At 43.3% G+C, this 23,974-nt stretch overlaps 2 protein-coding genes across 2 annotated transcripts; one reads left to right on the top strand and one right to left on the bottom strand.

Annotated features, from left to right (window-relative positions):
• Nucleotides 1-28: 28 nt before the first annotated feature.
• On the bottom strand, nt 29-1,143 carry LOC105458386 (cytochrome c oxidase copper chaperone). The gene is made up of 2 exons (XM_011703653.1): nt 936-1,143; nt 29-696 (listed from the first exon to the last, which is right to left on the bottom strand). Exons 1-2 carry the CDS (start codon nt 1,034-1,036, stop codon nt 612-614), a joined length of 186 nt encoding a protein of 61 aa, XP_011701955.1. The 5' UTR covers nt 1,037-1,143; the 3' UTR covers nt 29-611.
• A 4,301-nt stretch (nt 1,144-5,444) lies between these two features.
• On the top strand, nt 5,445-23,801 carry LOC105458385 (MOXD1 homolog 1). Its single transcript, XM_011703652.1, has 10 exons — nt 5,445-6,927; nt 18,714-18,866; nt 19,993-20,166; nt 20,448-20,534; nt 21,015-21,204; nt 21,444-21,709; nt 21,804-22,219; nt 22,524-22,690; nt 22,823-22,953; nt 23,172-23,801. Exons 1-10 carry the CDS (start codon nt 5,914-5,916, stop codon nt 23,325-23,327), a joined length of 2,754 nt encoding a protein of 917 aa, XP_011701954.1. The 5' UTR covers nt 5,445-5,913; the 3' UTR covers nt 23,328-23,801.
• Nucleotides 23,802-23,974: the final 173 nt, after the last annotated feature.

Below are 23,974 nucleotides of genomic sequence, written 5' to 3'. Positions count from 1 at the left end.
GATTTCTATAAATTAAACTTGAGAAGAATTTCGATCAGTTAATCTTTAATCCTTTGTTGTAAATTATCTCGGTTTTATAATATACTTTTACATATATATCCTATATTTTAATTAAGAACATTCGCATTTTGAAATTCATGTTCGTATACCCATCATTAGGTGTGTTTTTCCAGAGCTCTTTTAAAATAACTAGTATTAACTTCGTAAGATATTACTGAATTAAAATCTGCCATCAACTTGCTTTTTCTAATTCAGGATCAATGGATGCAATGATATTTCCATCAATCACTTTCAATGTATCACAATTAGATTGATAAATCTTATTGAAATAACAACTTTTATTTCTTACACATAATATATTACAACAGTCTACTTCACATTTCTCAAAGCTCGTTCAAAACAAAATTAACTTATATAGATTAGATTTTTGTAGCTTTACAATACTTTATTCTTTACCAAATCTAAAAAGAAAATTATTTACACAAAGCATAGATGCATAAACATATAAATATGCTTATATAACCTGAGACTCTTCAAGATTTTCTGCAGAGTATGTTCACTGCGACAAAGATGTCTTGTCTGTGTCAAGATATTTGTTACTCTATTGCGTTTTATATATTAAATCCCATTGATCGCATACAAGTTTTATGCGCTTCTATGAGGTCGCCGCAATTTTCCTCGCCCTTTTCTATAATACTGAAAGCATATAAAACAATTTCGTGATATAAAGCCTTTTGTATATGAAATAGTACTTTACAAAAAAATAAATATCAATTTTCCTTGATTAATTTTAGACGTAACTTTAAAAAAGAATGTACAAAATTACCAATTATATACTACATTAAAATATAAGTAAAAGAATTTCATTCAATAAATGAGACAGCAATATTTCTAACCTAACACAACTTCATATTCGTGATTTAAAAATTACGCACCATGCGTCTCTCACTTTCTTAGTTTCAGGACAGGCGCAGCAAGGTTTCAGCTTTTTCTTTTCTTCCGGCTTCGCTACTACTTTCGCTGCAGAGTTACCCATTTTTTATTAATTGGAAAAAAAAACTCCGACGTAACAATTCGCAATAATATACGAATATTATGTTTACGTGCGTCGTGGGGAACCTGGGACCGGCGATCTCCCCCGTACACTAGCGCTCCACGTTTTCAAAAAGGGAACTACGTACCACGTTTATCTTATAACATTGTCGATCAAATCGATCAAATCATAACACGAGACCGTGGACGTGGTTCGTGTCCGTGCTATTCGTGCATTATATATAGGTTTATTTTTTATAGCTGAACTGGCTACACTAGTTCAGAGTTTATCTTTCTTCTTCCAATGTAGAAAGAGAAAGATAAACTGTGAACTAGTGCAGCAGTTCAGCTATAAAAAACAGGCATTATGCCACATTCTTCACCTACAAATCGCAAGTGCACGCACGCCATTAGTACGGCGGGCGCCTGTATGTAGGCCACCCAACGTGCAGCGCACTTTCTCGAAAGCACATACAAACACGATTTCAGCAATAAAACACTATATGGTATATATATGTACAAGACATTTAATTTTTCAATTTTTATTGTATATAAGTATATATAAAATTGCGATCTTTTATCCTAAAAATGTATGGATAATTACATAATTAAAAAAATGCATTGAAATAATTTTGACTTATAGCTTGGCGCGATCATTTCTTTTTCGAGTTATTCTGCCGTCGCAAAATCGTGTGCGATTATCGTTGAAAATTTTATACGAAATATCGCCATCATAATTTACCGTGCTTTTTCAGGAGTACTTTTTGTGTATGCATAAAAATACTGAAATGTAATAGTGTCACTGCTACATTTCAATAGTATTTTTACTGCACTAATAGTTTATTTTTACGCGTAGTATGTATGAAATAAAAGAATTTAAAAGCAGAAATAAGTCATCGGACGACGATGCTCGACGGATCAACACCATATATCATCAGGTAATTTTTACTTTTCATTGTATAATTCTTTTTGGAAGTTATTTAATTTAAGAATTTTTCACATTTTTAAAAATTTTACAAATTACCAAGAACTTTCCGCATTTCCATGAATTTCCTTATCAGCTCTTCATGAGTTTTTTATATTTCCAAAAATAAACGGAATTCCCTGAATGTTAATTTTTGTATATACACTCATCGCATGCTTGCACGTATACATTATTCACGCGATACAAAACGTACGTACACGATCGAGACTTGAATAACATATATGCATCAGAGTTATTATTAGAGAGCGTTTATTTACGTGCGCAGCTTTAAATACAATTTTATTAACAACTTAAACGAATAACAGGCGATACTTCTTAATCAAATAACAATAATAAAACATATTTTAATAATCTTGACATTCTGCGTTTTTCTGAAAAGTCGTATCTTCGGAGATTCTCTAAATATATACACTATTTACCAAAAACTTGTTACGAGGGTTAAGTAATGCGGTGTTGAAAAATGATCAGTAAACGATATATATCGCAGTGCGCGTGGTTTCGATTACCGCATTTTCTCTTTAATCCATCGCATCTGCCGATCGAATATCGAAACCTTGGAGAGGCAGATGGTGTGTCGGGAAGGAACATGATTACATAGCAGGTGTATAGCTGCTGAGCGCGCACGCGGGCGCGAGACAGGTGAAATGCATGGAGACTTTAATTTCTACTTGCGTTTATATACAAGATCGCCACCGAACTTTCGGAAAAGCCAAAAGACAGTGAAAGAAACATTACAAGAATGTACAGCAGCAGAGATCCGCATGTCTCGAGAGCCGAAAACCTCGCGCGATGAGAGAGCATTTTCTAATTTCGATGCGTTCAATTCAACTCGCGATCACGAAATCAAGCCGATCGTCGCGGATTTCATTGTTGCAGCTGAGATTTTATTTGCGCGCAGGAGAAATCTAAAGACGATTTATTTCGAGCAACGACGCTGTCAGGGAATACACGCCGTGCGCGGAATACGCGATCGATCGTATACTCCACCCGCGGAGTGTCCCGGAGTACCGGATCGGTTCGTTCACGCGTGTGCACGTGCGGTCGATGAGAATTAATCGTTTCTCATGCCCCGCGCGCACGGCGCGCCGCTTCATCGGTTTTTCCCAGGGCGACGCGATTTCCGACCCGATACCTCTTCTCTTCCTCGTAAATAAGATCCGGCGCGGTGGGAGGAAACGATGAATAATTTTGCCGGATGAATACCGAAACGGCCGTACGTATATACGTCGCATCTCTCTATACGATCGGCGTCCCTCATCGGGTGAGGTACTCGTCATGACGAGAATACCAGTTACGAGCGACCGTGAGACTGCAAGAAGAGAGGAAAAAAAAGAGAAACAGAAGCAGAAGTTCGGAGTCACGTTTTTCTCTCCGACGTTGCAACGCGCACCTGTCCCGAAAAGTAATCAAATGATTTTTCCGATTTGATCCGAGGGACGACCCTCCTTTATGCTGGTGGCAGTAAATCGTGTCCGCGCAGTGTCATAAAGTTAGTCCGCGGCAGGCTATAAAACAAATCCCAGCTTTCTTCGCAGTCGGCGATCCTTCCGGCCAAACTAGTTTCGGTGAAGCCAATTAATCCCGTCGGCGGGAATTGACTCGGATGACGAGGGACGCATCGATATCGTAATACGAAGTCAATACGTGTCAACGGAGATAACTTGGTATCGCCTGTAAAAATAAATGGGTTTTAAATGCAAAAATATTCTCCATCTAAGGTCATTTTGTCGAGACATTTTCGAGAGAATTTTCGATGATCGACATAAATTTTTGAATTTTTGTATGATGTTTGCAATTAAATTTTCAAAAACCTTTATCAATCAGCTGATCATATCAAATTTTATCTTAAAATTTCTTCAAAAATATGCAGTCTTATATTCTCAATTTTTATCGAACTTTTTACAAAGTTTTATACTAAATCTGCTGATTCAAGCAAGTCTCGCGAGTCATTCCCTGTTTCACATTTTCGTATCGATCGATATCCAATCCCGTTCATAAAGAATGAGAATCGGTAACCACCACTCTCACGCGTGAAGTATAGTGTTTCAATGTCAGTCGCAGGAAGTAACTCGATACAGTTGGCTTCTGAACACGTGCGGATGCTTAAGCGAAATATGTCGACCGCCGACCGGATGGGATTCGCACGATTAAGCGCCGGATCCGCTTCGACGATATCGACGATATCGGTATGAACCAAGTATATTGATATTCTATAAAGCGTGCCTTGGCAAATGGACGTAGCACATTTCACGAATGATTTGACTCAACTATGATTTATTTTTATTAACTTGAAGATATATATAAATGACAAATAATTTATTAATGAAATAAAAAAAAATAACGGGCCGTTTATACGGTATTTGCGTCGTAGCTGCGAGGCACTGCCCGACCGGAAGACTGAGGGTCGACATGAGAACCACTATAGGGAGAGTAGGGGGCAGAAGGGCGCGTGCCAAAGGGTTCGCATATGCCGTAGTTAGTTTTACATCCCCGTGTCCCTTTCTGGAAAGGGAAGACCGCCATCGCGTCAGCATCGCCGTCTCACATGTGTGAGTCTCCGGTTACAAAAAACGAGAAGAAAAGAAGAAGGGAGGGACGTTTCCGCAGGAAGCACCACAACCTGCAGGATCCCTCTTTCGCCCCTCGTCGAACGTTCACGTGAGGCGCGCGGGCGAACCGCAGCGGTGGATAATCGTACATGCGAGTCGTGTGCAATTATTGCGCCCAAAGGATCAGAGCGAGCGAGCGTAGACGCGAGGAGGATGGATCCTTTTTTTTTTACCTTACATCGCGCGATCACTGTGATTTCGTATTGCCACAACAATTTACCCTCGCACCCCCTCCCAGAACCCGTGCATGTTCTAACCGAGTACATATCCTCGGCGAAATTATGCGAGTCGCGGAGCTAAGTGAACGCCGCGATTACTTATTAGCCGCACGTAACTAAGTCGGGCGCAAAAACGCGAATTGATCCTTGGCGAGCGACGCAAAAAACTGAATGAGCGGCAAATGAGATATCAGCGGCAATCCTCTCCAGACGTCGGGAGGAAAAATACGAATGCGTTATTTAAATAAATAACTCATTCCGGAGCAAAGTCATAATTTACATTTCCCCGCCGTTCATTTAAAGATCAGTTAAGTTAGATACAGAAATCGCATCTAAATCGTTGGATTTTTCTCAATTTTAACTTCGCGTCGCTTTTTCCGACGAAGAAAAAATTTTGTTACACATTCGATTTTATTTTGGAGAAGCGGGAAATATATTCAGTGGAAGAATTCTATTTTTGTGGAATTTAATGGCAAGTCCACTGAGCCGTGGACAGTCAATACGTCCCTGTACCGGGGCCCCGAAGGAAGGGGACCGTAGGTAAGCAGCTGCGAGCATCTGCAGGGGCAGCGCAGCAGCCCGCGTGTTTAAATTAGTCCCGGCACAACTGTCGTGCGCGCAGCATGTCTGGAAGACCGTTCTCGAGTCCGGTGTGTCGAAAATTGGATTAACGAAAAATCGTGAAAGAAACTAGCCCTTAACTCAGCTCAAGTCGTCTGGATTTTTATTGCATACACAGATACAATTGATTCACTTCGGTATTTTTGATCAAAATTAACTTCTCAAGTGATCTTCGATTAGAAAATCATCTGTGATAAGAAATTAAAAATATTTCTTTTTAGAAACGGCATCTGTAATTAATAATCAAGAGTATTTATGGGTAATTGCGGTTAAATTTAAGTGCAGCGGTTAAAAAAATAATAATGATAGATTAACTTCGTTGGCTGTATATCCAACTGTATTCGATAAAATAAATTTAAAAAAGAGACAAATTCATGGCCCTGGTGAAGCAAACAGTAGAATTCGCTTGATGATCGTATGAAGGATCAAAAAGGTAGAAAGGAAGCAGATGAAAATGTTGCTACTCAGGGTGATTGTGACGTTGGTTGCGTGCTGGATCGTCAAGTGCGATCTGCTGGATCTTTACGTCCAGCACATGGACGAGACCATGAGGACGATGCGGTACAGCAGTAAACGGCATCCCATGGATCCTGTTACTAGAAGAATAAAGAGGAGCCTCGAGGAGGGCGAACCGCTGCTCAAGATTGGTAACTTCAAGAAGCAGCGGCTGGACGTCGATGAGAATTGGTTGAAGCAGTGGAAGCCTGAGAGTAAGATTATTTCTTACGGGAATGACGCTCTGGACCATCCGAACGAACTGGAAAAGAACCTGGATCCTGATCAGCATGAAATATTCTCGAAATACTTCGAAAATACGTCGATAGTTCCCGAAGACGCTGCTGAAAATTCGCAGTCGAATGTCCCGCAGGATCCGATAACTGAGGTATGGGAGGGAACATGGGAGAGTGAGGTGACAATCGTGGAGAATCAGACCAACGTCGAGGAGTTGCCTGTCGAGATTCTGGTGTCCGAGGAAGGATTCCCGGAGGAAAACTGGGACGCCGAAGAAACGGAGGGTAAAGATAACACGCAGTTCGAGATAATCAGCGAGAACGAGCAGATCAATCCGAAGCCGTTTGTCAGTACGAGCTTCAAGAGGTCGCCGAAGTCTCGGAATAGCCGGGTGCCAAAGAAGTACTTTCCGGAGAAACCGAACAAGAAGAGCCACGTCAAGGACGAGGCGGCGACGAGGTCCAGGAGAAGCGCGAACCACGGAGTTAACGAAGGCATATCTAACGACGTCAAACGGTCATTCATAAAGTTCACCAGATACGAGAAGCTGGACGAGAACGGTGATGTAATCCTCGAGTGGGATCCTTCGGACGAGGAGGAGGTGATCTTCAGGATAACCGCCAAAACCCTGGGCTACGTCGGCATCGGTTTCAACGAGAAGACTAACATGAAAGGCGCCGACATCCTGCTCGTTTGGGTGGACGATCACACCGGCATTGTCAATCTACTGGTAAGTTTGGTTTCCAGACGAGATTCTGTCCCGATGTCCTCGATAATCGTTGATCTATAGAAAAAGGACCCGAAGGGGGGCGTGCGCGATCCGATCGATAAATCTCGATGCCCGAAAAGGTGTCCAGGATCCTGTCTACAAAAAAGTATCGAGGCTGCATAACTTCGACCCGCTGGCCAAGTCGAATTATACGTCTATATTATCGAGCTCTTGTGGTTTCTTACATAATCTATCGTCTTAATGAAATTAGATAACGAAACAGGGATTTGTGGTTTTCAACATTATGCATACATCAACTTAACGTTACTCACAATACTGATCTTTCTAATGCGATTTCTCTCTCGATAATTGATTTCCTCGGGACACAATGGTCCTTTCGATAATTAATTTAAAACTGAACGAATTTAATTTAGCAATCTCTTCGAGGGATTTTCCTTTCCTTGATTATTCACAGGCGGCAAATTATTTTCACACGACTGCGACGCGATAAAATTTAACGCGGTCGTCGCGCAGAAAAAGATTTCCATCGGTATGAGAACGCGGGCAAGGATTAATAAAGCGATCGCGCTCTATAAGTAGACGGACTATCGTCGTCGCTCAACCGTGTGGGAAGAACTCGTTTTGCTCTTATCTTGTTTATCGATTGCGTATTGCGATCGGCGCGTACGATCGCGTGGAATCAATGCAGCTTCTTGCTCGACGCATTTTTTTTTTTTGCAAAACATCCAGTTCTCTCTGTGTCACTTCAATGATAGAATTAATGCGCAGAATACTTTCAGGATCGTTACAAAGATAGACAGTGAAATAAAAGTACAGAAAATGTGCATTGCAAGATACTTCGGAATTAGCGAATTAAACAACGATTAAGGAAGTTCTTAACACGTAATCACTTGCAAGGATATATTTTTAATCAAAGATATGTAATAATTGATTTACTTAGATATGCAAAAGAATCTCTGAAACTTTTAATGACATAAAGAGTTAAGTACAATTTAACAGTTAAGTGTGAGAATCAGATCTCAGTTTCTCTATCTCTGCTGATGACTCATGAAATGTTCGAGCGTGAGGAAAAGCACACGACGAAGAAACTGACTCCTCCGACTCGATTTCGCGCCGAAGCTGCCCCTCACGAGAGATCCGAGACAGTTCGAAACCTGTCGGCGCGTATCTCTCTCCGGCGAAGGGAGCCGGCGAAAGACCGCTGGAGATAGTACAAAAAGGGGGCGACAACAAAGCGGAGGACGAGGAGAGAAGGAGGAAGACGGAGAAGAGGAGGTAGTGGAGAGGCGCAACGAAGAGATGAAACGAAAGGAAACGAAAGGTGGAAAAAGGAGCTAAAGAAACGCGAAAGCCGGGGAATTAAAGGAAGATTAAGAAGGCGGTTGCAGCAGAAAGGGAGGTCGAGGCAGCATCTTGAAGGACCTGCGGAGGAGAAAGGGACTCCAGAGGAAGAGAGAGATAGATAGATAGATAGATAGAGGGAGAGAGAACAAAAGAACTATCGCGAGTATTCCCCGCCACCCCCCCGAGCCGCATTTCTCCGCTTCGAGCGACGGAATCGCTTTCGAAGGGGGAAGTCCGCTCGCATAACTGATCCGTATTAATGAGAAGCGTTAATTAACGCAACGTCGTGGCCGATGAAGCCGTTTTCGTTGTCGTCCCAGGTGCACCGGCCACGCCGGGTCCCTTAAATATATACTCTCAGAATGCGTATGACGGAAGACCCGCGACGAGAAGAAATTATAGGTTCGCTTAAGTAACAAAACTGATCGCTAAAAAACGAATAACGTGTATATATCATTATTATACAACGCGGAGTAATAATTGACTTGACAATTAAAGTTTCCGAACGGCAGCACGAGAGATGTTTTAATTGACGATCAGGTACTAGAAAGCCAGCGAAGGAAACCGAAGTTCCTTACGACGGAGTTCCAGGCCTTAAAACCTGCTTTGGCCCGGACCCTTGCTCTTCCCCGAAATCCTAATCTTAATTAAATTTATATCCATTACGCCTGACGACGCGCTCGACCGCGCCGTATCGCCGCGTGAGGAATTTCTCCCGTGAGCTGGACACGTCCTCTCCGTTTAACACGGAGGCTGAAAACGTGCGGCATCTATTATACTCGGCAGCGGCTTCTTGTACTCGACTTCGACTTTGTAACAATATTTTCTTTCCCTTCTTTTTTTCTACGCCGCAAGACGAATTGATTTCACTTACTTAGGGGTATCTATCGAAGGATCGTTCAGATTGCAAAGCAACGCAGATTTCCCTTTGCAAAAATATTCCTTTGGATTTAATTTTCGTCTATCGCTCCAGCCAGAGAGGAAAGATTAAAACGAGAGTCACGCAATATGATAGAGTGAGTCTTAAATTTTTTTCCTGAAGTGAAATTCGGTGTCGGCGAGTGGAACGCATTTTCACCGCCTTCGGTTTCGAGTAGTTTTTACCTGATCCTCGTCCCGGCGACAAGAGGGTTGGAGAAGGGTGAACAGAAGGTGCGTTGAGGCAGGACGAGGGAGGGTGGAGGAGGGAACAAACGGACCCGAGAGAGAAAGATAGATAGATAGATAGAGAGAAAGAAGAGAGGTCGGGATAAAATTAACGAATGTGGCTCCACAACGGGCGAGATAACGTCGTGATAAATTTACGTCCGACCGGTGGCCTCTCACTGCGCGTTCCTTCGGCGTATACGATCGATCTACCCTCGTGCCCTTCTTACCTTGATGAATTGTAAATCTCTCGATGCAACGGAATCAAGACTGGACTTTAGATACCTCATCAACGGGGAATGCTGCTTGCTGCGGCGATAATTCGTCACCGTGTAAATTAATAGAAACACTCGTTGGAAACCGTTACTATCGAGCTCTCTTCGCTCGTATCAAATTTAGTAATTAATAATAGGGTACTGATTCCTATCACTAAACTTAAATCTAAGAAATTAATCTACATACAATCTTTTTTTAGATGTGATCTTTATTATTTACAATAAATTTACAAATTATTATATACATATGTAAAATTATTAATGTTTAAAATAGCATGGTGTAATAATCGCCAATCGACAATCTTGCTTGCGGGAAACGGCATTTTCGAAACGGAGAAGATTTTTAATCGCAAGTTTTATAATCGCGGAGCGGCCCCCCGTCGAGGCGACAATTTGTTATTTGCCAGTACACACACAGATACATACGAGATGCCCTATAACCGCGTTTGACAAATATCGCTGTACGCGCGTACCTGTTGCACTGACGAGTGATGCACTTACGATCCGAAGGTGGCTGGACGCGCCGGCGGCGATGGATATACACGCACGCGGTGTGTGGATATAAGGGCTGCGTACGTGAATTCGCGTGGCCGAGTGTGGTCGTGTGTGAAGATCGGCGGCGAGAGGGCGAGGTGAGGGCCCGCTGGGTACGCCGGGCTCGGCGTTAGGTCCGTGGGGCCCAGTCAAGGCCTCCAGACATCGTCGGCGGGGGGGCCGTGTGTGAATCTTTGAGCATCGCTGCCGAGAAGGACGAAACGATGGTCCTGGACCCGATGAACGAGCCGGCGATGTTGTATGCGTATGCAATATCCTACAAAGATCCCGAACATCGCTCGAAGTACTCGGGATCTCATAATGGGTTCTGCCGATTAAAAGCGAGAGTATACGCTTGATTGAGAGAAAGAGAAAGAGAGAGATGAGAGATTAAATAAAATCAAATTATATACATAAATCATAAAATAAAAATACATTGTTGAATCCTTCGTTCAATCAAGAATGTCCCGGTTGAGAATGACCTGCCAAGGTCGAGATGATCGTGCCGGATAATTAATTAATCCTCATTAATTCGCGACGACGCGCGGAGTAGAGTCTCGCCGGCTGGGCCTGCAGGAATGAATGGAGGCCTCCTCATCGGCAGCCAGCGACACAGAGAGAGGCTTTTAAAGACGGCTTGCCTCCGCGGCCGTCGTCGTCGTCGTCGTCCAGCGTGACCGACAATGCGTGCGCGTATACGACGATTGCGATCGTAATTTATTACCGCGCCGGGAAATACGAGTCGCTGCGCACCGCATACGAGTGAATCTAAAATGCACGTAATCTGCGATCCGTCCATCCCTTTGGTCCCAGGGGCCGACGGCTTCGTCCAGGACGTATACGGGACGGACAGTCGGACAGTCCGAGCGCAACGGTGCATGGACGGGGCACACCTCCTCCCTCCCTTCCCACCTCATCCTGCACTTCCTCCACCTACCCGATTTCGCCGCGATTTTTTTCTCATTATCCTGGACGATTCCTCTTCTTCGTTTTCTACCACCGGCTAACACGTTTTCGTCCTTTTCCAATCCCTCTTTGCGTCGTCGTGCCCGCCTCCCCCTTCCCGCGCGCAAAGATACTCGGCCGCTATCTTCTGACAAAGCGCGGCGTACATGCCGAAGAAACGCAAGAATAAAATCCTTAATGCATCTTGGATGATAGCCGGATAGCCGGTGATCAATGGTTATCGCGTCGCGTTTAAGGATGATTATGCAGAAATAAAAAAAGCGAAAAATAAGTGTTGGCCGCAGTTAATCCAATAATACGAAGCGGCTCGTGCAATTGATTGTTGCTAATTAACGTCATTACAATGAGATAAAAATTAATAATGTATCGCTTCGAATTAAGGATCCGTAGAAAGGAGCAAAAAAGTTGAGAAATCATTTTTAACTGCAGCCAGAGACAATCGCGGACATGTGGTAGCTCGCCCCGAGGGTGCAATAAAAATTCCGTCGCGCCGGTAGCGTGTATTAATAGCGCGATTAGCGGCGCGCGGGAAAGGTGCGGATGTGTGGAAGGAGCGGTAGATGGAACGGAGGCTGTGCAATTTATGTATATATATCTCCAAATGCCCCGGAGGTGGGTCAGGCAAGCCGCTCGACTTTATCGCGCTGCCGAGAGCCGTGCGGCTGGACGCGTCAACGAGGTGTCGTTTAACCCGCCTGCGACCGGTACACGATACGGTTCATCTTCTCCCCGAGCTGAAGAAGAGGAGAGTGGGAATTCGCCAGAAAATTTGTCTATCTCCTCCGCGCGTCTTCGCGCTAATCGTCGCTCCTTCTCTCCTCGCTTTTTCGCCGTCGTTGGCTTCAGCTCATCGTAGTCGGTTTTTATATCGCTTTATCTCCGTTCCGCGCGCTATAATACACACCGCGCGTCGCTCCTCGCTATGAGAAAAAGATGAAAAGGGATTTCAGTCGACCGGGAGGAATATTTCATGGATTAAGATTCATCTCGTATACTCGGCGTGGCGCGAGCTTAGTGGGTCATTCTTCTCGTAATAAGCTTCCTCGAGTTTATCCTTTTTAACACTCGCACTTTCGATGATCTCGTAAACGTCTAAAACTAATCTTTTTTTTTTAAAGAGTGAAATTATAAAAGTTTAAGAAGTAGCGAGAGCTTCGTCACACCGAAACTTCTCGTATTTTCTTAACCCGAATATAAAGAAGAAAAAAAAGGAGTATCCAGAGAAGGGAATGTCGAACGGAAAAAATATCGATTGTGAAGTTAACCCAGGCGGATACTCGATACGGTAAAGAGATTTCTGTATTATTGATAAACGAAGAGCGAGAGAGGCGCTCATTAGCATTCCCGTGCGTCGGGGCCGACGTAATCCAACGTATGATTTACGGTTCTCGCGTCGTGGAACCGGTCCACCCGGGCCAAATGAAATACCGTCCGCTATACGCGCCATTTGTCCAGTCTTGGTGAACCACCCTTCGACTACGTACCTGAATCATCCGTTCGTTTCTTACCGGCGCGAGGAATACCCGCGCGATCGCCATTCCGTTTCCCTCCCCTCGTAATCCGAGAGCCTCGGTTTTTCGCGAGGGCCGCGGCTAGCTTTACAAGTTACCAGCCGTAACAATCGGCTGTTGACGGATTCCCTTGAAGAATCCGCGGATCTCGCAGCGATACCAGGAATATTAATTAAAAAAACTCGTAATTGTAACGTTGACGCGCGCGGTGACATTCACTGATCGCGGGCTGTTTGAGATTATCAAGAAAACGTTCCACGATCATAATCAATGTTTGACTGTTTGAAGAGATCGATGTAAATCTAGCGATAATTCCTCCAGCTCAAAATTCTCGGCACACTTGGAACGATAATCTTTACGATACTCCGAGATTCCTGTCCCTCCATTGAATCCAACTGATAAAAACTGATAGGGAAAAGAACGAGCGCCTGGAGGATCGTGGAATCTCTCATTTGTTACTCTCACAAATTACAAGAACCAGAAGAAAAATGGTTAGAATCTGGACGATTCTGGAGTCAATGTTCTGTACAAGAACAGAAATTTTTTTCTGGCTCTCTCTCTCTCTCTCTCCTTGCTTTCGCCACGTTTTTTTCGACCGTACCAGTTATCCGTAATATGTAGCAGCGCGATGAGAGTTACAGGGCTCTCCTTTTTCGTGTCTTGACTTGCCCGCTGGGCCCAAAAACAACTCAGCTCAGAAAAGAAGAGCAAATTAGCGCTGTTAGCAGCCGAACCACCGCGAAACTGGTTCGCAGAAGCACTCACGTATTCCAACGAGACGCGTCTAGTTTTGACGAGCGACTGTTTTGAGATCCCGAAAGACCACAGCTTATAGCAACTCTATGTTATATTCGCAAGAAATTAAGGGGGAGATCTCGATTCTTATTTAAACAACGCTTTGTGTAAGAACCAACATTCTTTAACAGTTTATGATTTTATTGAATTTTTTTAATATAAAATATTAACGATTTTTTAATAATCGGTCTAATTTTCACTTCCAACGCGACGCGTCAATTTGATTTGCAAAATAATTATAGACAAGAAACGTATGTATACAATCCCAAACGCAGAACTTCAATTCGGCCGTTAATAGCGTGTTTCAAACGAAATATCTCTTACACGAATCTTTACATCGATCGATATGACGGGTAAGGGCAGAAATTCCACGTGCGATTAAAGCATTAAACGCGGGAATCGTTAAACAGGTCGAGTAAATTGCGGAGGACGCATACACCCTCGAATGTGGCCGGGCGGGCGCCCCCGCCGCACGACGCGACGGGAGAGGTTTCCACCGCATTTTAATTCGTTGATTATTATTCCGCGTAACCGCTCGTAAAACCGGCTACGATGAACCTTAACGACTCGCCGCTCGTAATTGTGCGTAACCGCGTGCGAGCGCTTCCGACGCCGGGATCGCGACACGTGAGAACGAAGCTGGAATCGCGACTAAAAGGTAATAATAATTTCGTTCTGAAAAAAGGACGAAGTAAAAGTCTGCAGTTCAGAAGTCGCCGAGACATCCTAAAAAAACTATTCTCTTGAAGACGAGATTCAAATGACGAGAAAAGTATAAATACTTTATTAAAGAGTTTATAGTTTCCTGTGTTATAAAAGATGCCAGTTTTTCAGTCAAGATTTCTCTTTTTCGAAACTTGCCATAGATTTTTTTGCTTTCGCATATATGAAAGAAGATTAAATTGACACATTAAAATTTTTAACGTGTATAATAAGAAGTCAGCATGATTTTTTATCTAGATAAATTAATTTTTTTATAATACAAATTTTATAATATAAATACATTTTATTAAAAAGTCAAATGGGTTTATCCATTTCATTTTCACGATGATAAAATTAAGCTGTATCTGTGGTCTATCACAATATATCTATGAGTGATTCGCGCGAAATTTGTCGCGACGCCACGCCGATTCCTCGCGAAATTCCCGAAGGACACAGAGAGCCCCTTTATTCCCGCCTGAGGAGGAGCTGGTCGTCGCTACCAGCTGCTGTTCTGCCAGGTGGTAAAAAGGAGATTCGACTGTGAGAAGAAGAGGGAAAGAAGCCGAATGTATGCGAAGGAGAGAAAGGGAGAGAGAAACGGAAAGTGCGGTTGGTTTCACCGAGGGTTCGAGAACGAAGGGACGAGAAGGAGGAAGATGTAGAGAAGAGCGAGCCGAGCAAAACAGGACTCCTCTTGTGCAAGAGAGAGAAAGAGAGAGTAAGAGAGGGGCTAGGGGAAGGTGACCCAAATGCACACACGCACACACATATACGCATGTACGTACAAGTGCAAGAGGAAGAAAGAGAGAGAGAGAGAGAGAGAGAGAGAGAGAAGGGCGAAGAAGAGTGGCCACTACCAAAACACCTGGCAAGCATCCTTCTCCTAGTGGCGCCTCTTCGGAGAAATTCCTTCCTTTTTCTCGCCAGGACCACGGGGTCCATGGGAACCATGTTTGTAGCGTGGGCATAAAGCGCGGCACAGGGCAGGGTTTCCCTTTTTTGTGAACACGCATCCCGTTGCATCCATTTGCCGCGTGGAAAAACATTTCAAGAAACGCTTGCAATCGGGATTTCGGTCCCGAGTGCGCGTCCTCTAAAAGTCGGCATTTCTTCGAGGCGTGCAGGATGAATCCGCAGAAGGAACGCGTCCCATAAAATCCTGTTTTTTTTTTAATACCTTATTCGACCATCGTTCGAGATCTTTGACGAGCGATCTTAATTCTGATCTTAATCCTGATATGAGTAACTTACAGACGATCTGACAGGCCGTAACGATTCGAAATGTATCTTTTTACAATTTAGAAATTTTCACAGGGATAATCCTTATCCCTTTACATCGCTTTCACGCCGCGGAAATACCTAATCTCGCATTGCGACAAATAAATAAAAAAAATCAATTGGATACGTGCTGGTTGTTGCGCGGTGAGAAGGAATGTCTCTGAGACACTTCTCATGAAATGTCTCTCGTGAAGAAGAGATCCATGTTATCGCTCAAGGATCCGTATCTTTCCCCTTATCCCGAGGAACACGCCTCACGAGAAGAACGCGCGAGTGATGTGAACGGAGAAGCCTCTCAAGGGACCGTCGCAGGAAGCGGTCGCCGATCCGTGACGTCACATCCGCCGAATTAATTTTCCGCCTTTCAGTCGTGCGTGCCTTCTTTCCGGCGCATCAAAGACGCTTCTCGATGGCTTAAATCTTGACCATCTAAACTGCAATCTGCATCCCTCTTTTTTCCTTCTCCTCGCTCGCGTCGATGAGTCGTCGATTCGAGGGAGCTAACGAGCCATAAACATCCGTCCCTCGTCTGGGTATATCGTGCGCGATTATTCGCGCCAGGATTACGGTAACGACACCATCAAGCGGCGCATTCGTTATCCCGCCGGTCGAGCAAACTCGTTTTCTAAAACATTTCGAGGACGCAGGAGGCGACTTCCTCGTTGTCAGACTTCGTGACTCACAGTCGCAGAAAATCAGGTGCCGGCGCGTGAGCCGGCTCGCCGGATCGTTTGCATAATACTTTCGTCTAACGTTCGAGCCACTTTGTGATATTTCTCGCCCCGGCGGCGCGACGGAGTAGCGATAATCCAGCGTGGGAATCAAGAGCGTGTTTCCCACTCTTTCTAGCTCTTTTATCAAATCGCTTTTCCTAGTCGCGACACTCCACCGGTTGCTCGCGCGAACCGCCCGAACGTGTTTTGAATTTGTTCGCCGATAAATTAGCGCCCGGAGATAACGCGCGGACGGAACGGAATATTTGTCCGTTTACGGTTCAATCTTGCGGCGAGATAGTTTGTTCGCGCGAATGCTGAAAGGAGATCCGATAGCGACGAGCATACATTAAAGTAAAATGGATCCGCATTCACCGTCAGCCGCGTGAAAGGCGATAACGATACTGTAAATTAAACCTTCGACTAATTGATATAAAATCTCACAAAATAAAAGGGATTGAGGGGAATGAAAGCGAATTATGATTAGCGCGAGAGCCTCACAGCTTGGAGGACGAATATTTTTCGTTGTGGCATATCAAATTTTGGATAACGGCGGAATAAATTAGCAAGCGTTCTTAGGACGCTCTCAGACCTTTTTAATCGCCGAACAACGCGAGGGCCGCACTAATTAACCCGATGGCGATGAGAATATCCGGACGCCATGAGAAAACCGTCTCGCGAACTTCGTGAGAACGCACTTGAACCCCACACGAAATAGCGACGCGACTCCACCGCTACGATCGAGATAAAAAAAAAAGATTCTCGCAGCCTTCCGGGAAGATTTATGCACGCGTATCATTATGATACCCGGTCGGGTTGTTCCTCGCGAACTGATTGTAATTAAAACCCGCTTATCTTCATTTGAACATCAAAAATCGTCCTCTGCAGTGAGGTCATCAGTATAATCCCGGTCTTTAAAAAGCACAATTCTTAATTTTAATCTCTCTCTTTCTCTCTACTAGATTTATACATATATATATATATATATAGTCTTTTAAAAATAAAATTTCACTTTTTTTATTGCTATATGCTAAAAATAATTAACGGCATATAAATAAAAACTGTTATTTCTTTTCTCAACTTTAAAATTGTATTGTTAAATTACATTTGATTTATTTATCGGACTCACATATTTTCGATGATATTCGAAAATTAAACAAAGAGACAAAGTTATTCACGAAAAAAGTACGACGCGCCGTAATAAAAGTCAGCGGCACGAGAGCAATTCTACGGCAGGGTGAGAGAGTGTGTAATTTCGAAACGGGCCTTCGCAAAGACACGAACACTTTGTAAATCATTTTACGCGTTAACGAGCATCTGCCCTCTCGCGCCTGCCTCTCCCGCCTCGCATTTTCCACCGGTTTCTCGTAGCATTTTGAGAGAGGGAGAGAAAAAAAGAGAGACGCGCCTATTATCGTTTCCTTTCTGCACGTGCTCGTTACGAGGCGCGTAGTACTCCACCGGGCATGACGACGCTCTCCGGCAATTATTCGGATTCATTACGTGCAGGAAGGGGACTTCCCTTCAGCAGCACCACCGCGCGTCCCGCACGTACGAACGTCACAGCGGAGCGCTTCACCGTAACCGGAGCCCAACGGACCCAAACGCCCGCGGCTGCAGGCCGCCCTTATGCGCGTGTACTACCCCACACGGCAGCTAGGAAATCCATTTCTTCTTCTCTCTCTTTTTCTTCTCCAAATGCAACGCCTTATCGCCGGGCACTGAAATATCGGCCCGTTATTTCACGCACGTTCGTTCTTCATAAAATTACAACAATCGGGCGCAAGATGTTCCCGACCTACCGCGCAGTAATCTCGCAAAGTTCTCAACGTGTTCCAACGAGGGCCGACTTTATCAGAATAAAAATCTAATGCAGGATAATCCATCGTCAGCTTAAAATTTCTTAAATGCAGCAGCCGCTAAATGGCTTCTCTGTCGAGTTTCTATTGAAATTGAATTCAAATAAATAAGATTTCAATTCGCATCCTTGACATTAATTCTTTAGTGACTCATAATTTTTAATTCCGGATCACTGACATTTTAATCTCGTTTTTTATTACGAGAATATCGATTCCGTGTTTGTTAAAAAAAAGATATATTATCTTTTATACGCGCGCCGATTGCGCGTATAATCGCAGCGTAAATAATTTTACGAAAAGCATCAACATCCTCTTTATTGTAACGATGCGTCACGTTGGCAGACATTAAACCCGTGAATGAAAACCGCGCCATAACAAAGAATGACGAAAGTTCATCGTACTTTACTTAAAGCAAAGGTAAAAGAGAAAGTAGGTAAAGATATGGTAGAGACTCGAATTGTGTTGAAGGTAGAAGGGCCTAAAGTCCCAGTTCGTCGCGCGGATACGAACACCTGGCGTTTACTTGACCCGATAGAGCTCTCGATCTCCCGTCCAATAGCGAGGGAGCAAGTTTCGAGGCCCGCCAGACCCTCGTTTTCGACGAGTACGTTGAACCTTCTTCGACAATTTTCTAACGTCTCTCTCTCTCCCACCCTTTTCCAGGACTCGCACGGTAGCGAGGAGATGAACGCTGCGCCGATAACTGACATATATCAGGACGTCCAAGTGCTCAGCGGCTCGCAAAATGGGACCCATACCATCGTCACGTTTTCCAGGAAGTGGCAGACATGCGACCCTCAGGATCATGAACTCACGGTAAGTGAGAAGAAGACATTATTTCATAATGATTGTATTAACAGTCTGACTACGCGCAAGTACAGGTTTAACTGATCTTTCACTTCTCGAGCGATTCGCAAGATATCAATTAAGGCATAATCTCACAATCAAACAAATTGAATAATCTAACAATATAAAAGACAAGCTCGGATTGTAGTAACAATCAAAAATTTAGTAAAATTAGGTTTTTAATTAAGTAAAATTTATCTATCTAATTTAGTAAAATTTAGTAAAATTAGTCTAATTTCACTAAATTTTTAAATTGAACAATTGTTTCAAATTGAAAAAACAGGCAAAGAGGAAATATTGTAGAAACGGATGATTGGGTCAACTGCCTAAAATTAAGACCTGCCGTGAGCGGGCACCGCAAGGTGCATTTCGGGCGTCACTTCGGACTCTAAAATAAATCTTATGGACTCTGCGGCCTGCGGGGGTCTCAAATATTATACGTAATTGAAAGGGGTCATTCTCGGATGCCAACGGTGATTCGCAAGCGCGCATTAACGCAGCGAGGGCCAGGAATTTATCGCGCCTCGCTAACACCGAAATTACCTTCCGACCTCTAATCCGCTACTCTGTAATTAAAATGTGTGCAAAGAAAGCAAAATCGTTGCCGTGCATATCTCGCCAGCCAAAACGGGGGTCCTTTAAAAGGGTCTGAAAAAGAGAGAAAGAGAGAGAAAGGGAGAAGAAGCGTTGTCCGAAAGATTTACTGTATAACCGTCGCCGCGGCTCTGTAGAATTCGCGGAGAACCTTCTTTCGATTTATGCCTGGGGGGGGGGGGGTGGCAGGGGCCCCGCGGGCTTTAAGAGGCCGTAGGATCCCGCAGTCTCGAATTCCCGCGGCGGTATTTAGGCGTTTAGCATGCCGTCTGTCCCCTTTTGCCGTGGCACAATCTTCCGGCGGTCAACGTATTCGATTTTAATTGCAGTCACGCCACTATAATACTTTGATACATATACATATATATGTATATATATGTATATAATTTACAGAAGTAATATAAAATTTAAAAAAATAGACAGAAATTCGAGAATATATTTGGGACGCGATATCGATGATTGCCGACGCTCCAACTAGCGAAATTCGCTTCTGTGATTTTAGGGCGATACTGTTAGAGTACTGTGGGCCCTGCACGATGCTGATCCCGAATTAAACACACCGAGATGGCACGGGAATAGACGAGGCGGAAAGGCTTTGAGGTTGAAAACAGCTGCGGCACATTCGCCACCGCAAGAGATTCGTGATGCACGATACTGGGACGTGAAGCTGAGTCAGGTAAGATACCCTCTTTCTCCGATATTTTTATCTTCACTTATTTAACGAGAAATTCAAATAAGTAACAACAGTTTTAGATTATATTATACGCTATCCTAACGAAAAGTCAAAAGAGTTACTCAAAATTGTTAGACAAAGACGGATGAAATGAATATGGAGCAAAATTTTACTTTATTAATACAATTAAATTTACGATCAAGTTTAACTTAAATCCAACGCCGTTTTCTTTATTTTGCGCGCGTCTCAATGAATTACGATTTAATGATCTTCCCGTCCGACAGTTTGAGGTGGACAATAAGGATACCATCTACTGGTGCAAGATCTTCAAGGTCACCTCCCAGCTGAAAACGAAACACCACATGATAGGGGTAAGTACACGAGGCGATGCAAATTCTAGCTAACAGGTTTCTCGAGTAGACGCAAACTTCTTGAAAATAAGTCCCGGTATACGATGATGGAATGCAAAGGCTGGGCCTTATTCGTATGTGCTTCACGAATCACGGTCATTCATGCCGGACGTCGCGCGGGGTAAACGCATGCGTCGTTAGAATAAAAAAAAAGAGACCCGGAACGATGTCACTGCGCGCACCGAAACGTTCGCAGACTATCAATGGGAGGAACGATCGCGGGAAAAACGATCACGATCGTTCCCAGGATCCCACCGTGAAGTTCCTGTAGCCGACCCAGATCTTTCATGTCGACAGTCTCCCAACTTCCTGCAAATCTTTACGAGCGTAATCTTGCCGAATTGAAGAGATTCGAGATCTCGCGCAAATTTCGAAGTTCACCTAATCCGAGGCGGAGCGATTTTAGGCGTCTTGCGTTCATGCATTATTTATACGTTTCAGTACACACCGCTCGTGGAGAAGGCCAACGAGGATCTGGTCCATCACATAATTTTGTACGCGTGCGCATCGACAGATAGAGTCCTCGGTGAACACGCACGGATTGCCGGCGCTCGTTGCTACACCTCGACGATGCCGCCAGAATGGGATTCGTGTCTACAACCTGTCCTCGCTTGGGCTCGTGGCAGTAAAGGTAAATTATCTACAAAGTACAGGCGGATTGCTGAGCCACGGGATAATCGATTCCTTCGCGAAGCTGCATGAAATTTCCCGCGAAGGTCCAGAACGACAAAATAAGGCTCACGAAATTGATCTAAATCCCGTTAAAGGGGATCGCAAGAAAAATTCTGGATAATAAAGAGTGATACTTGAAGATCTCTTTTCGTTTTACAAGTAAATTCCGATTTAATAGAATCATCTATCGTTGTGCAGGTGAATGGATGCCGGAGCACGTCGGTATACCTATCGCGGAACACGGCGAGAACTCGTATTATATGCTGGAAGTTCATTACAATAATCCAACCTTGAAAAGGGTGAACGACAGCAGCGGAATAAGACTTCACTTGACGCCGGAGCTACGTCCTCAGGAAGCGGGCATTCTCGTGACCGGCGTGGCGGTGAGCCCCCTTCATCTGGTGCCCCCGAAGCAAAAGGCATACGCCACCGCCGGATATTGCACTCCGAACTGCACCAACGCGGTAATTATACGATATTAGATTGTTAGCAAGCGTGAAGTGCAATAAAATAGAATGTGTGTAGAAGAAATAAAACTGATCTCAAATTCTGTTTCAGATGTTTCCCGAGGATGGCATCAATATTGTATCGGTCGTTCTACACTCGCACTTGGCTGGTCGACGTCTCAGCCTGAAGCACATTCGAAAAGGTAAAGAGCTGCCGAGGATAGTCCAGGACAATCACTTCGACTTCGACTACCAGCAGTCTCACACCCTCGAGAAAGAGGTGAAGGTGCTGCCTGGCGACGAGCTAGTCGCGGAATGCATTTACGGCACTCTCGACAGAACGAAACCGACTTTAGGCGGCTACGCGGCTACCCAAGAGATGTGCCTGGCATTCGTCGTGCATTATCCCAGAACCCCACTCGCCGGTTGCTATAGTATGACGCCCGTCATGGAGTTCTTCAAGACTCTCGGCGTGAACAGCTTCCAAAACATGACAATGGATAACGTGACGAAGTTCCTAATGAATGGGTGAGTTACTTCGCGCAGAATAGTTTTAGGATATTCAAGATTCTACAAAATCAATTGTCATAAAAAAGAAATTAACACGAAAATCCTTCAATTTATGTCATGCATTATCTGTGTAAATTTTTTAAGTTCACGAGATATTAATTTTTATCTTCTTTGATTAATTTCTTGTTGAAAAAAAGAAAGATGAATTTCAAAAAATTTTAAATAAAAAAATGTAGATTCGCACTCACACACATCTTATCGCCTGATTTAAATTTTCGTTTATAAAAAATTCTAGCTCTGACTTAATTTCACTTTTGATCAGTCAACAGCTTCCCGGTCATTCGACCATGAAATCGACCGAGATTAATAAGTCTGTCGTTAAAGAAGCTAACAAGTCTGCGTTAAGGCCGATAAGAGAGCACACCGAAAAAAATGATGATGATAACATCTTCACGCGACTCGTCATTAAGGAACCCGAGGAATTTAAAGGTACAATATATAGATAGAAGTATAATGTTGTAAAAACTAAATAATTAAAACATTGATAAATATAAAATCTCTTGCAATTGAAGAGAATATTTCTTTGAACGTTTTTCCCTTAATATTTTCTTAAATTTTTAGGTCGAACTTTGACCCAACATATGCTGGCTTTGCCGTGGGCGGAGGATTTGCTCACGAGAACGATAGAAGCTAATCTTTATCACGGCAAACACTTGACATTCTGTAGAATGAGGGATGATCAATTAGCACTGGTAAGATCTCTCAATGCAATTCCCTGTTTCTAATTATAAGCTTTAAGCTCATAATTGTGCACCTCTAAGAAAAGTATATTGTCGGATAATTTCCCTATATACAAATTAAATTTTAAGGTATAAGAATAAATTATGTTAGCGTATCATTGTCATATTATTTACCACAAATTTATATATATAAATTTATGTATATTAATCTTTTTTATTAATTTTTCAAGCCGGCAAATATTCAGAACTTCCCGAATTTCACGGTGCTGCCGGAAAAGAACGACACGTGCAGCGAGTTTAAGTTCAAGTCTGGCTCCTCCACAGTTTCCTACACCCACCTGCTCACCCTGGTCATTATTGTCGTCGTATCGATCGTCACGTTGTAAAAAGTCTCGAGCAAATAGTCAACGACAGTCAGCGGCTGCACGGCGAATGCAATTTGCGCTGTCAGTTGCGCGAGCACGATAAATACGGTTCTCGTCACGAATGTTTTCTGTATATTTTCAAATTTTATAAGACGAGCCTGATTAACTTATTAATTTAAGCAATCTTACCTTGTAAGGCGAGCGATTTTCTCGTACGAGCCCCAACAACTCGAAACAAGTCCAGATATTCCTAAAGTATTAGGTGGCCGGTCAATTTCTTCTGGCAAGATAACAAATCTTCAAAAAATTGTCGTCGATCTGCCACACTTGTAAGCATACATAGATATAAATATAGAAGTACATAATATAATATAATGTAAATAGTATATAATTATTAATAATGCATATTTATAAGACGTGCACACTCTCCTGTTTTACCATTTTGTAATACGTGTCTTGTATAAAAATAAACATTTGTAAACATTTTTCTCCAAACATATTATATTTTCACCGTCTAATTTTTATCTGCATCTTAATTCGCTAGAGAGCAATTATTATTTAAAAAAACTAATCAAATATAATATCATGTTAATGTCACGCAAACGACAAATTAAAAGATTTGCAAAATTTTATAAACCTGTAGCAGATTTAATATTTAAAGTGGGTAG

This window comes from Wasmannia auropunctata, unplaced genomic scaffold, assembly GCF_000956235.1.
Source record: "Wasmannia auropunctata unplaced genomic scaffold, wasmannia.A_1.0 LD334538.1, whole genome shotgun sequence".
NCBI lineage: Eukaryota > Metazoa > Arthropoda > Insecta > Hymenoptera > Formicidae > Wasmannia > Wasmannia auropunctata.
This window is presented reverse-complemented; position numbering and strand designations above follow the sequence as displayed.

What these genes read in the sequence shown, in the direction of transcription:
- LOC105458386 (XM_011703653.1), bottom strand. Translation starts at nt 1,036, where the DNA reads ATGGGTAACTCTGCAGCGAAAGTAGTAGCGAAGCCGGAAGAAAAGAAA. An exon ending in AAGAAAGTGAGAGACGCATG is followed by an intron (nt 697 to 935) that starts GTGCGTAATTTT and finishes ATATGCTTTCAG; the next exon opens with TATTATAGAAAAGGGCGAGG.
- LOC105458385 (XM_011703652.1), top strand. Translation starts at nt 5,914, where the DNA reads ATGAAAATGTTGCTACTCAGGGTGATTGTGACGTTGGTTGCGTGCTGG. An exon ending in CTCAGGATCATGAACTCACG is followed by an intron (nt 18,867 to 19,992) that starts GTAAGTGAGAAG and finishes CTGTGATTTTAG; the next exon opens with GGCGATACTGTTAGAGTACT. An exon ending in GGGACGTGAAGCTGAGTCAG is followed by an intron (nt 20,167 to 20,447) that starts GTAAGATACCCT and finishes CCCGTCCGACAG; the next exon opens with TTTGAGGTGGACAATAAGGA.